The 15080-nt window shown below is 46.8% G+C and overlaps 1 protein-coding gene across 1 annotated transcript; it reads left to right on the top strand.

The window, feature by feature from the left end:
* Positions 1-2456: 2456 nt before the first annotated feature.
* LOC118235363 (trafficking regulator of GLUT4 1-like) lies at positions 2457-14126 on the top strand. The gene is made up of 3 exons (XM_035432593.1): positions 2457-3836; positions 10655-10778; positions 11782-14126. The coding sequence occupies exons 1-3, from the start codon at positions 3432-3434 to the stop codon at positions 11790-11792; spliced, it is 540 nt and encodes a 179-aa protein (XP_035288484.1). The 5' UTR covers positions 2457-3431; the 3' UTR covers positions 11793-14126.
* The last annotated feature ends 954 nt before the right edge of the window (positions 14127-15080 follow it).

Raw genomic sequence — 15080 nt, 5'->3', positions numbered from 1 at the left:
AAGATAACAGTCCCGCATCTTAGCCTTTTCCCGGGACCACTTTAGCCACCCTTGAGAATAGGCCGTCTTCACACAATAAGACAGGAATAAACAGAATCATAAATCTTTTGTTTTAATACGCAGAAACTGCATACATCCAAATCCATAGATTGGCTCAAACGAATGAGATGGGAGCCGCTAACTGCTTGAACACTAATAAAGAGAACGTTTGAATTTGACATCGGGGAGCCGTGTCACGCCTTGTCTTTCCTGTGGTGGTCTTAAATCAATAAAACCCCTTCATATCAGCGTTTAGCTGAAATGAATACGGTTGATTTTCGTATTGCTACAAACACGCCACCACTTAAATCATTTTAAAAAAAATGTATTTGATAAGACGTTTACGAGACTACTTTTCCTTCAGATTATTTTTCGACGTCGCGAGGCGAAGATGCCCCCGCATTCCCGGTAAACCTCGCTGAGGTTAGTATGCGAAACACGGCACTCCCTCGAGCAATCCACGGCGCAGAGGAGTCGTAAATCTGGACTCATAAATCTTTCTTCGCTGCAGAGGCAGAGTCCGCTTTGTACCTCTAGATGGCGCTCGTTCCGCACAACACACGCACTGCTACTGGGATAGGCTACGGATTGAAGCGCATTGTATTTGTTTCTGTATGTGTGTCCGTCTACATGTGTAAGAAATAAAAATAAGAAATAAAAACAATACAAATAAAGTGAAGCTGTTATATATTTCAGATTCTCAATTTTACAAAAATGTTAACATTTTGAGTTTGTCACGTTCATCTGGATGGATTTCATTTTGTCCGAAAATAAGAAAACCGAGATAAAAATATTAGAGACAGACATTTGGTCTTTGAAGGGTGCTGTGCTTATCTGTTCATTACGAAGCATTTTCTAATGGTTTTAAAGTTGAAACTTTGATACACGATAGAAAGTAATTCTGAGACCATCTTCTTAGGGGAGTTGATTTAATCACATTTCTAAATATAGAAGTGATGTCAAATTTGAGCTTTTGCTTGTGGATCTTTGTAGAAGAAATCAGTTATTCTTGTGTTGTTTTTTGACCCAGTTTTGGAGAGAGTCTTCCTTTTTTTCTTTAAATTTGCAAGCCACATCAACAGGGGTGCTATGCTGGGGGAGGGGGGATGTTAGGCCGATTCCAAGGGCCCTAAATGACAAGGGGGCTTAAAAATTGTTCCGTAATAGTGCAGGGATGGGTCGGCCTGGGGTGGTGGGGCGTAATCTGAGCTTTATGGGGCCCAAAATCCCTGGTGGTGTCCCCACCCATCAGTGACCATGTGATCAAAACAGTGATCTCCTGCCTGGTGTTCTTCTGGAAACCGTCGGATAAGAGTGTTTAAATGTACACACAGATTGCCAAATATGCCTCGGTTTAGCCGTGTTTGTCCAGTCCCAAGCACCACTGTAACAGATTGCCCAACATACATATGACCTTTGGCCGTTTGCTTTAGAAACCACTAAGGCTCACAGGTATAGCCTACCTGTCCTCCACCTGAGGATCAGCAGGAATGCCTTAAGTATATATATAAATATATATATATTTATATATATATATATATATAAAGGCCCCAGGTATGTCTAACCAACACCTCAGGTGAGCCAGTGTAAAGGCCTCAGGTATGTCTAACCAACAGCTCAGGTGAGCCAGTGTGAAGGCCTCAGGTATATCTAACCTATAGCTCAGGTGAGTCAGTAGAAATGCCTTGGGTATATCTAACCTATAGCTCAGGTGAGTCAGTAACTTTGTGCCGAGTTTAACATTTAAAAACCTTTTGTCGTCATTTTCAGTTACCAGTGAAGTTAGTGAAAAATCCCTGTGACGAATGTTCATCGCCCCTAATAACGTTAGCGCAGGTAGTTGGGGTCCAACCCACTTTCGACCAAGAGCAGGGGTTCATTTTTTCCCCTGGTCAAACAGAACTTTGCAGCTGTGAGAGAATCGTACCTGTGATCCGTGTGAACGCACAGGAACTGCAGCAAATGTTGATCTGCCATTTGGAGAGCAACCCCACTTTTAATTACAAATAGCTAAGGGCTTTAGCACTCGCATGCCTTAATGTATTAATTCTATTACTTTGAATGATGTAAAACCATAGACAGTGTGAGGCCAGTGGGCTAATCCATTATATTCTTAAAGCAATGCTGAAATCACAGATATTATTCAATAAATTAAAAAAAAAAACATGGTTAATGACCCAAATTCAAAATATTTATTATGCATGGGAGACATTTATTTTCATTTTGCAGGGATACAGTGACAGTCGGAATGTTTTTGTCGCATTTTCTGTTAATACAACTTCGTTTAAAAGGAGAAAAAAAAAACTTCATTTGCGGGACCTTGTGCGTCAACACCCACATTCCACTACAAACAAAAAAGGTTTGACCAAATTGTACACCCTCGAGCACACCCAGCAGGCCAGGCTATAACGGGATACGTCGCTCCTTCGTTTGTTTTTTTGTTTTTTTTCTACAGAGTTGCAGCATTCCCCGAGGAAGTGCAGGCGCTGGTCTTGCTGCAAAGAAAATCCGTCCAGACGTCAACGCGCGCCAGCATTCCAGCTGACTGGAGCTGCTGCCTCGTGGGAAGACGCATTGTGCGCTCGCGCTGCCATAGGCTCCGCTCTTGTCGCCCCTTGCTGCTGCAGCGTTAATTGTCGGTAGCTTATAGCTCGGGCGCGCGTTGCGGCTCCTCTTTCAAAGCAAGGATTCGCACTGTAACTTTTTTTCTTCTATTTTACAACGAACCATCTTTTATCATAAAAAGTGACTTTTATGAGTAAGCATTACCGTTAGAAGATCGTTTGGTAGGTTACTGATGGTGCAACGTTGGCGGGAAGGTGCGGGACAGGCAGCTCGTTGAGAGTTTTTTTTTTTTCCTCCCTTTTTTCACTTCGGGCTTGCCCGTTTACAGTAGACGGACAAAGCGCGTGCACAAAACGGACTTATCCACTCATCACCCGGACGACTGGACGGGACGGATCGGCAAAGCAAACGCGAATTCATTGCATTCGATAAACGACGAAGAATATATGCGCGCTCCCTATCGCTAGAACACTCTCTTGATTGCTATCCTCGGCACTACCCAGTATCACCATTGATCAATGAACGGTTGTTACATGGTACTTGCTTATTTTTGTGGCGCTGGCTCCGTTCTGTTGTTACGGACGCTTAAATGCTCATTTAGGATAAACCGGTGTACTTTTTTACTTTTGAGAAATTAGCCGAACATTTTGATAATACCATTAGCTAGATACGATTTAATAATCACATATCTTAAGCATGGACACGTTGCCAATTTAAGCAGAATAATTGAACGCTTCGCCGCTTAGTTAATTAAATAATTTTGGTTCTACAGCCAGGGAATTTTTAAAGGCGAGGTTTTTTTTTTGGATTCGTTATTCTTTTTAAAAATGGCAATTAACACAGATGCCGAGTTTCAGAAAACTACCTTGGGAGGGGGTACCGTTGTGCCGCCCGCGGAATCCCTGGAGACGGAAAAACTTCTCTGCGCCGTCACCACCGAGCCCTCCCGTGACGGCGACATCAAGCTCTCCAACTCTTTCACGGCCAACCTCGGGAGCGTAAAGTCCCTGGACAGCGAGCAAAACGGACACAGTTCGCCGGTGAGGTCGGGGTCCGCGGGGACTCTCGGGGCGCGGCCTCTGTCCCCGTCCCGCGTAAGTTTGAGCCGCTCTTCTCTGGGGAATACCGTTAAGGAGCAACCGCCACCTCGGGATTATCTGATACTGGTCGTCCTCTCCTGCTTTTGTCCCGTCTGGCCCGTCAGCATCGTTGCGCTGGTGTATTCAGTTATGGTAAGTAACGGTTTCCCAAAGGGACCGAATGTAACCTACTTATTTATTACCCTGTTTCCTTGTATTTTTCTCCTACATGTAAATTCGCGACCTGGTTATTATCAAGGAAACAGGCAACGCTTTACTGTTTAATTATAAGATCCATTATATATGGTGCATGAAATGAAATTCCTCGTTTTAGTGGAATCATCTGAAGTATCGTGTTTTTGGAAATAGTATATTCACGAACTTCTGAGAACAGGATGTCCACAACAGCGCTGAACTCAGGAGTCCGGGAATATGATTAATATATATTTCTAATGAAATCATGACAGTCAAACAGGCTAAAAATAAACGTATAATTGGAAATCATTGCTCGCTGACAATTCTGGTGATTAAAAACGAGTAATGTCCAATCTAATAATTCACATTAATTTCCAGCAGAAAATATTTTCAGGTGCGTTTGTCTAGTTAACAATTTGTTGTGGTGATCCGATTAGCCTAGTGGCTGGGCGTAGATCGCAACAGTTTTATTTATTTATTTTTTATTGACAACGTTTGGGGGGGAAAAAACATAGGGGCGTGTTCAAAGGGGAGGAGTCGTAGCCTCCAGTCATCCGCGCGCGCCTGTGGAACCTTGTGTGAAACCGTTGCGTAGAGTTCTGCCTCCTGGACTCCAGCGCTTGCCCTGCGAAGTCACGCGCGAGGCGTGGCGAGTTCCTGAAGACTCATTGATCTGCGGGCAGGACCCGTTACGGCCTCCTGCAGATGTCACTTCAGCCTGTGCGTGTGTGTGCGTGTGTAACGGACAGAAAGTGAGAGTGAAGATCAGTATGTGAGTGATGTAATGAATGTGTGTGTGTGTGTGTGTGTGTGTCAGAGAGTGAAAGGGGTAGGGATGGGTTCTCGTGTGAGTCTTAGGTGACCCCAGATTTGGCCTCAAGTCACCAATAATAAAATCACAATGAAAAACATTTTAGGTTCGGCGCTGTATGCGTCTGTTAAAGAAACCAAACATCTCAACAACTTCAGGCATTTCAAATTCGAAAGTTCAAATCCAGGAAACATTTATTTATTAATTTACGGCTGGAATATTGATTTGCACGGTTGAGTGAACTCAAGTGACCCCACTTGCTGACATCACCCGTTGGCTGTGGAGGGGAAGGATTTTTTACATGTCCCCCGAGTCACACTTATGCATGGTGTTTGTTAGTGGGCGGAGCCAGCCTGTGCCTGTGCCCCTGCTGTGAGTCTCTTTTGTCTTTGTGTGTGACATCATAAAGGAGTGTTCTTTTTTTTGTGTGTTTTTTTTTCACAGCACAGATTCTTTAGATTCACCAGATACTCAACTCTCCTGCCCTCTTCACTTCTTAAGTGCAGGGCTTGAATAAACTACAGAACATGCAGTTCCGCAGCCTTCTGCTCGGTCACTGCCCTTAATAATTTACAATAATTTTTAATAATCAGATTCAATGGCTTTGTGGTATTGGTTTCAATGGTAGGTTAATTGTAAAGAGTTGGTGGGTCTGGCGGTTGAGAGTTGGTGGGTCTGGAGAGCGCAGCGTCTGCGTTAGCACTCAGAACATATTGTTCGCGGAGCGCAAGCTGACGGTTTAGACTCAATTATCCGCTGCAGACGGTAACCTAACCTTTATATGTGAACGGCAGGGGGAAGATGGGAGATTATTGGTGATTCATGTTGGCATTCTGGACGGCCCTGTGGGACGGTGCTGGTACTGCAGTGCTCAGAGAGTGTGGGTCGTGGTCGGCTCTCTCCCTCGCTCAGAGAGACGGCTGTCTTGCAAAAGGGCTATTTTCAAATTTACAGGATTTATTTTCATTATCACCAACGCACTTTTTTTCCTGTAAAAATACCCGAATTTTCTGTGCGGTGCTCACCACAGCTGATTTGGAACGCTCGGTGTTCCGGCATTCCGTTGCCGTGGAGAGCCCCGCAGTCACCGCAGTCCTGCATGCGCAGCTGCTGCAGCCGGGGCCTGCAGGCACGGTCGATGGGACTGAGGCGCTGCTGAGAAGCAGGAGGGATCCCCTCTAAACTCCCCACTCCCCCCTCCCCCTCCCCCCCCCCCCCCCCCCGCCAGGCCACTCCATGGATGATTATGCACAGCCCTGGAGGAGTGAGAGAAAATCGTTCTTTTTCTCTTTCCTCTGACGGGAGGGAGGGGTCTCTCATTTCTCACTGTCTTCCCTCTCTCCTTCTCACTCTCCCTTTCTTCGCTTTCCTCATCCCTACTTTCTCTCTCCGTCACCATCCCTCCCTCCTTCCCTCCTGTCGGTCCGTCGATGTGATGGGAATAGCGTTCGACTAAGCGAGGCTTTTGCCGTTTACCTTCCACCTGTCTATGCTCTGTACACAAGGGCCTAATTTATGGGGGGGGGATATGGAGGTCACAAGCCCCCCCCCCCCCCCCCCCCCGCACTATTGCAGAATAGGCCAAATAACCCCCCACTCCCCAATAATATTACAAGATGATGAGGAAAATAATTTCATATAATAAAGGTGGGGGTTTCGTGTCATGATTTGGATGTACTGATCAGTAGTCTGAATTAGTTCTTCCCCATGTTTGGACAGGGCCACTGACTGATTACATCATTGATTGACTCGCTACCCGACTCACTGATTCATTGTGTGAATCACTCAACTCAGTGACCGACTCCCTGAATGGCTGACTGACTCACTCACTGCGGTGTGTTCTGTTTGTAACACGTGCAGCTCTGTCGCCTCTCCAGTATCCTGCTGTGCTGTTTGTTTGACCTGCACGGCGTGTGTATGTTGTCTCGTGCTGAGGGATCGAAGTAGCCGTGTAACACAAAACCAAAATATTAATCAGTGTGATCTCAACTGAATGACTCTCCGATTCCCTGATGGACTAACGGACTGACCTATTAACTAACTTACCAACTTGACTCACTTTTGAACTGACTGACTAACTGACGGGCGGACTTACCAAGTCACCGACTTGCTGATTAACTCTGTGGCTTTTGCTCAGTAACACAAACTGCGGAGCGGAGGTGTGGTATAATGGGTAAGGAGCTGGTCTTGTAACCTAATGTTCACAGGTTGGATACCCAGGTAGGACACTGACGCTGTACTCTAGAGCAAGGTACTTAACCTGCATTGCTTCATCATAGCCGTACCTATCCAGCCGTATAAATTGATGCAGTCTAAACAGAATGTTAAACGTTGTGTGAGTCGCTTTGGATAAAAGCGTTGGCTGAATGCCTGTAATGTGTTGTTTTGTCCTTTGGTGATGGGGAAAACGGAATTCCTAGTTCACCGTCTTTGTGTACTGTGTGTCTGTATTGCGCGTGTGTGTGTGTATGCATGGCTAGTGTGTGTGTGTGTGTGAGAGAGAGAGAGAGAGAGAGAGGAAAAGGGAAGATGAAATGCGAAGCAGTGCTGAGATTTGAGCTGCAAATAGTGCGGGGGGGGTTACCTTCAAACTGACCCTCACTCTCCACCCGTTTCTGTTTTTTTTCCCTTGATTAACAAGCGGGCTATAAATAATCAGAAATAATCAATAGTGGACAGGTTAGGGTATTGGCTCCGATCCCTCTCTGTCAGGCACAGAGTCACTGAGGCTAGTGCAGGGGCGCACAGCAGGGGCCAATCCATTTCAGGATTTTGTGCCAACATTTCCCAACATTTACTGAATTGGCCCAATCATATCTTGACCTGACGTGTGTATAAAGCGCGGGCCACAGCCGCAGGCTGCAAGCGTATCCTAGAGATCTCACTGTGCTCCAGCGCAGGAGAGAAGCAGCGTCGTTCATAGAGCTGTAAGGAATGGTAATCGCCGGTCGGACCAAAAACCAGCGCGCGGATCGGCCCTCCAGGACCGGAGCTGTGCACCCCTGGGCTGGCGCCAGCACTGTTTCCCGCTGCGTCAGAATCACGGTGCACCTTTTCCCCCCGTATCCAATCTTTCATTAAAAAAAATAAAATAAAATAAAAAAACTCAAGTTCCCCTCTTTCATTCTCTGCAGCCACACTCAGGAAAATGCCGATGCCGTAAAGATCCGGTTATCTAATCACATCTAGAGGTTCTGCAGTTTAAACGATCGCCGAGGAGCCCAGACACTCCGGCCCTTCAGTGCATCTCCAGCTAAAAGCCCGTGCGGCAGTTAACGGGATGATTTACCTTTTACGGCCGAACGCGGTGTTCGCCACGATTAACTAAATTTGGTGAAATTGAACCTATCATTTTACGTTCTCTGAGGAGACACAAGACGGGAGGAAAACACTTTAAGACACAGTTAAGATAAAAACCAGCCAATTAGTTGTGCAGATAATCGGCGTGCTTGTTAATTAAGCAAAATAAATGACAATAAATGAGACTAATGAATAGTTTTAAGGGAGAAACTCAACTGCACAAATGTATGCCAAGCGTGTCTGTGAGTGTGTGAAGTGTGTGTTCCCGTGTGAGTGTGCATGCTTAAATTGTGCGCGCATATAGTGTACACAGGTTTGTGTTAATTGGCTGTTTGCAGTATGTGCTGTAAGTAGTGTGTGCAGTGTGTAAGAGTATATGTATGTTTTTTGTGTAATGTGTTTTTTGTCCGTATGTATACGATATGAATTGTGTGAATCTGTGACTCCGTCCCTGTGTGTGATCTGTGAATCACTCCCTGTGTGTGAATCTGTGAATCCCTCCCTGTGTGTGATCTGTGAATCCCTCCCTGTGTGTGAATCTGTGAATCCCTCCCTGTGTGTGAATCTGTGAATCACTCCCTGTGTGTGATCTGTGAATCCGTCTCTGTGAATGATCTGGGAATCTGAGCTGCCGGGTCTGTGAGGGGGTGTGAGGGGGTGGGAGGGGGTCTGCTGAGCCAGCACCAGAGGGACCGATCGCTGGTGTCAAGCGCCAAAACACGCACACGCCCCAAAAAACCCGAAACCCGCCAGGTCCGATTACCCACCCCCCCGAGACGAATACTACTGCCCCGCCTGGACAGCCAATCAATACCGCTCACAACGCTGACGAGGGGGAACCTGAGGGCAATTTCAATATTACTCCCCCACCAACCCACAATACCCCCCCCCGCCCTTCTCCTCTGCACCACTCTTCCCTCCTCCGGGCGTCCCGTTCCTCGTGTTGTTTCCCTCCCCATGTTCCTCTGGAGCGTTTCGGGGGAATCTGGTCGGCGGAAAGTCCCGTGCTTTTCAAGATGGCCGACAACCCCTCCCCCCCCCCCACTCCCCCAGTCCGTGCCGCACGGCACACATGAATTATTTAAAACAGAGCGAGAGCCCGCCTGGTTTAAACGCTCTGTTCACTCCAGTTCAGTGTTATTTGCAAAGGGCCAGCGGCCCCTAGCACAAACGGCTGGATCCAGGCCACTGTGAGCTAGCCTAGCCTAGCGGCGTCAAGGAAAAGCTCCCCCGACACGAGCCTGAGTTTTTAATTGGGCGCTCCCCGTGATCCTTTCACCCGTAATTATGGGGATAGCTATATGTAATTTTATCATACATTATTAATCTCGCGCATAATTTCTTCAGCAGTCTCCACAAGATTGTGCTTTTGTATTTTTAAAGATACACAATCTAAAAGAAAGGGCAGTTTGGATTGTGAATTTTAATGTGCGTTACAAATGGGAAGCACCATGTTGGCTGGCCTGCCTCTACACTCTTCTAACTGAAAAGTAAAAGAAACCCCAAAACCCTGAAGTATCAGAGTTGTTTATTGGTTTTTGCAGCATTTGGGGCACTGGCTACATAACTGGATCAATTATCAGTCTTAATGAACGCAGAAGACTTGTGGCGCTCAGCGTTCTTTCGTTCGCACTCAGATATCTTCATGAACGGACATCAAACTGTCCAGTTAAGCTTAGGTGGAAAAAAAAACCGTCGCTCTATGCTCACGCGCAGGCCAACTGTCCGCACGAAAGCGCATATCAGGACCACGGACAGCGAACCACGGCTCTGCAGGCGGAAGTGTGACCGCACATAATCTAATATTCACGCGTCGTCGTCAACTCCGTCCAAAATGTGGAGTTTAAGAAATGCATACCCACGCTCGCCTCACATCTCATGGAACAACGTTTTGGAAATAAAGATACATGAATTCTCACTTCAGAACTGCTATGCACCATCGAAATCGCTCGCTGAATTTGTCGAGGAACCCGACAAAAATAATTTTACAAAGCGGTCAGTGACGACTTCAGTTTAAGCACTAGAGAAGCAGCCGATGCGTTTATTCGAATTCCAGTTTATATTTAGATCGGTGATGTCGCATTTAACAAACGTTTGACTTGCAAGAACATGGAGGCCTGGCGCACGCCGACCTGTTTGACTAGTCACGTGCACTAGTCACGCTAAAGGAAAGCTTGCTACTTCTTTTCTTTGTTTGATGAAGGGTTCGCTTTCGCCGCATTGACACACCCATTCAATTTAAGAGATCTATACCGCACTAATGTTTTTTTTTTTTTTGCTAGTTTATGACTACAGTACGCTCACGAATTATAAGCCTTGCGGCTTCAAAGCTCACACAAGGTTTTGCACAGGAATCCCCGGGGAACTGTGCCTTGTTTCGCTAATGAGGCTTTAACCACCACCGGGGGTCCCGTGCTGGTGTATCGCGCGCGTGCTCAGAATGTATGCTATGCACGCGTGTGCGTTTGTCCGTGTCGCGGCCGGGGGTGCAGTGCAGTTAGTTGAATTCAGGTGCTGATGCTGTAACAGAAATTTAATTAAAGTGCTGCCTCTGATCCGTTCCTAGAAAATGTCCAGCTGTATAAATGGGTCTATATTATGCATAAGTCTCTCTCCCTCTCCCCCTCTCTCTCCTCCCCCTCCCTCCCCCCCCGCCCCCCCGCAGGCCCGGAGCAGTCTGGCTCAGGGGGATGTGGACGGAGCGCGGCGACTTGGACGTGTGGCTCGCTTCCTCAGCATCAGCGCCATCCTCATCGGGATCCTAGTGATCACCATCTGCGTCATTACATGTGTGTACACACACACACACGCATATACACACACACATGCACACACACACACACACACATATACACACGCACATGCACACACACACTCACACGCACACACACTCATACACTCATACACACACACACGCATATACACACGCACATGCACACACACACACACACACACACACACTCATACACTCACACACACACACACACACGCACACACACATACACACACACACACACACAAACTCATACACACACTCACACTCAAGCACACACACTCATAAACACACACACACATACACACACACACACACACAAACTCATACACCCACTCACACTCAAGCACACACACACACACACACACACGCACACACACATACACACACACACACACACAAACTCATACACACACTCACACTCAAGCACACACACTCATACACACACACACACACACACACGCATATACACACGCACATGCACACACACACTCACACACACGCACACACACACACACACACGCACACACACGCATATACACACGCACATGCACACACACACTCACACGCACACACACACACACACTCACACACACACACACGCACACACACTCATACACTCATACACACACACACACAAACTCATACACACACTCACACACACACACACGCATATACACACACACATGCACACACACACTCACACACATACACACACACACACACACAAACTCATACACACACTCACACTCACGCACACACACTCATAAACACACACACTCATACACTCACACACACACGCACACACACTCACACACACACACACACGCATATACACACACACACACACACACACACTCACACGCAGTTTCTGTCACAGTTTTTGTGTGTCTTTGTAACGCTATCTAAGTCGACACAGGCTTTGGTGTTAGCAGTGGTATTAATCTTTACAGCATAAAATTAACCTCTCTGCCTCTTTTCCTCCCTCCCTCTCCCCCCAAACCAAATGCCCTGAGAAGATCTGACATAGGCACAGAGGACCGCAAGGACGACCCAAACCTGATGAATTCATCTGTAAAATACATATTAATCTGGCAAAACAGAATTTAAAATGTGAAAAAAAAGAATTTCCTTCCATTCCAAAAAAAAAAATTAAGAAAACAAGTTTCTGCGCCCTTCATAAAGCAAAAAAGTCTTGAGTCACAGCCAAGGGAAATATGAAATATGAAATATGCAAGCAAAAAAAAACAATAAATACGTTCAAAAGAGAAACACATGCATGCTGTAGCTAACATCTACTTGAAAGTAAAAAAACGAAGAAGAAAAAAATAAAACATAAAAAAGACATATTAACACAAATACCTTTACGGACAGACAGAGGAAAAGGACAGAGGCACAGCGTGTATCCATGGAGCATCGCTGCGGTAACTATGGAGCATCTCTGCGGTAACTATGGAGCATCTCTACGGTAACTATGGAGCATCTCTGCGGTAACTACGGAGCATCTCTACGGTAACTATGGAGCATCTCTGCGGTAACTATGGAGCATCTCTGTGGTAACTATGGAGCATCTCCATGGTAACTATGGAGCATCTCTGCGGTAACTATGGAGCTCTGGAGTAACGGTGGTGTACCCGGAGTCTGACAGAGGAACAGAGGTCCCGGGACAGTGGGGCGTTCTCTCAGCGCCCCAAACGGAGACGGACACAGCGAGGGTCGTGTGTGGGGAGCGCCGGGGTGAGAGAGCGACGGGGGACAGCTGTCTGCGTTCACAAGCGGATGCAATTATACCAATATGATATTCACAGCGTGTATTCCTGCATTGTTTTCTATATGAGAGGTGTGTATGCATAAAGAGGCCATAAAGAGCAGCAGTGATGGGATAGAGGAGGAAGAGGAGGTGGAGGAGGAGGAGAAGGAGGAGGAAGAGGAGGTGGAGGAGAGGACTTGGGTGCGGGTGGAGCAGTCTTGCGGTCTATCGTCCCAGTCTGCGGCCGTGACGGAGAGAAAGTTTTTTTTGTTTTTTTTTTGGAATCGGTTATTGTTGTTTTTGTATTTTTCGACGAAAAAAAAATGACCACCTGCATGCTTTTTAAAAAATACTGGGTGTGTGTTTGTCTGAGTCATCACTGCGTGCTGACACCAGCTCCAGGACAGAGTAGCTTCCATGGGGGGGGGGGGGGGGCGGGGATCTGCATTTTCCTAATGATTCCGACACCTCCAGGCTTCCGGCAATGAAAATGTGATTCATCTGAACATAAAAATGAAATATCAGCCTGTAGGTGAGTGTGGTGCATGCAAAACCAGAGGCTTCCCGTGGAAACTCTTTTGATTGGTGCGGTGTGAGTGTGACTGTAGGCGGGGGTGGGTGGGGGTGGGGGGGGGGGGGTTGTGTGAACTGTGGATGTGAGATTTGGGGTTGCCTGGTAACCCGAGATGTCCTGCATTTCAGCCAATGACAGGTGGCCCTGAGCTGGGTGCGTGTACTTAAACATTTTCCCTGGCACGGATGAATTCCTACAGGACATGCCTGAACACCGCGATGGACAGATATGGCTCCTCCCGCGAACCTGCCAAACTTTGGCCTGCTGTTTGGCTCCTGTGTGCGAATGTGTTGGATTTGATAAATAACCATAGCAACTCCCAATATTATCCCCCCCCCCCGAACCCTCCAACCCCCAAGCATGCAGCATGCATGTTGCATCCTGTAATTGAGAAAGGAAACCGTGGCAACCCCCCCCCCCCTCCCCGCCAGAACTGTGAACAGCTGGAGGAGGAGCTATTCGGAAAACTACATGCGCTCGATCTGGGTCAAGACCCCCCCACCCCCCCAAAAAAAAATTAAAACACCTAGCCTTGTCCCACACACACACACAGAATTCCTCACGAATGCTCCCCACCCTCCGCCCTGCCGCACCCACCCTACCCCCCTCTGTTGGTGTAGTATAGCGATATTATGTAAGCATGCTCTGGGACAACATTGTACAATAGCAGAATGCCCTCATATCCTTCAGTGTAACGAGTCTGTAGTGACATCACAGCCTGCAGTTTGGGGGGTGGGAAAGGGGGGGGGGGTGGTGTTGTTTGGGGAAAAATAAATACCCTTGATACACGTGACAGCTGTTTCACTCAAAAAACGTTTAGCATCAATACACACTTTTACTTTTAACTTTCAAGGAGAAATGCACCCTCTCGTATCTTATGAATGTTAGAGCAAGAGACACTTTTTTAATGAGAAATAAATCTTGGATCATTGCAGATAAATCGTTGGGGTGAAAGTGTTAAAGCTGAACCCACATCTTTTGTCGACTTTCTTACAATTAATGTACTCTACAAAATAATGAACACGTTCTGTAACACTTCACCAAAAAAAAAAGAGAGAAAAATGAAAGTAAATGATATGAAATTTGCCCATTGGCTTACTCTGTGCCAACTGCGCTACTCTCTCCCTCTGTCTCGCCTCCGGACTCTTTTCCCGCTCACAGGAAACGGCTTGCGGTGTCCAGTCCTGCGTTATCGGCTTTCAGGAATCCTAAAGCTAAAAGCTTTTTAAAAGTCTGTCATCCACCGGGGGGGGGTGGGGCTGAACACTCCCCAGCCCCTGTTGGGAAAGACAAACCAAATACGCGTAACGGACAGCTGGGCGCTCTACCCCCCCCTTTCTCCCTCCCTCCCCCCCCCCCCCCCCCCCCCCCCCCCCCACCCAATCAGCCAGTCTTACTGAATCCCTGCAGTTGTACAGAGAGGCTGAAGTGTTTCCTTCCTGTTTGAGTGAGACTGAGTCCAATAACAGACAAGGTGGTGGAGGGTCCAGCCCTGGAAGCCCTGTGGCCATTGCTAAGAGGGCCCTACAGGGGAGAGCACGGCCAGGAAAATCCCAGGTCTCGGCCTACCTCAAAAAAAAAAAAAAAGCCACCTTGTTGTCTGTTTTCATCTTGATTCAGTTTTTCGGTTTCAGAGGTAAAAACTATCCCCCCAAAAAAAGTGTTAGCCCAAGTTCCTGAATGTTGTCATGTGTGTCATTTGGAAAAGAGAAAAAAAAAAAAAACTTTTTATTCATTCAAGGTTTTAAGTTTGATTTCATAAAGCATTTGAATATGTATGCAAAATGTTTCTCATTTCTTTGTACTAAACCTTCTGCATGTCTGGAATAAAGTTTAACATGCATGGTCAACCAATGATGTCTGTGTGTTTAAATGTACAGTCAACTCACATGCACACACACACATGCACCCATACAGTCCTACCCACAAAAAAAACACACATGCGCATACACACAGACACGCAATTACATGCGCACACACACAGCCAGAGACAC

Source organism: Anguilla anguilla, chromosome 9, assembly GCF_013347855.1.
Source record: "Anguilla anguilla isolate fAngAng1 chromosome 9, fAngAng1.pri, whole genome shotgun sequence".
Lineage (NCBI taxonomy): Eukaryota > Metazoa > Chordata > Actinopteri > Anguilliformes > Anguillidae > Anguilla > Anguilla anguilla.
Note: the sequence above shows the minus strand (reverse complement) of the source record. Positions and strands in the feature narration are given on the sequence as shown.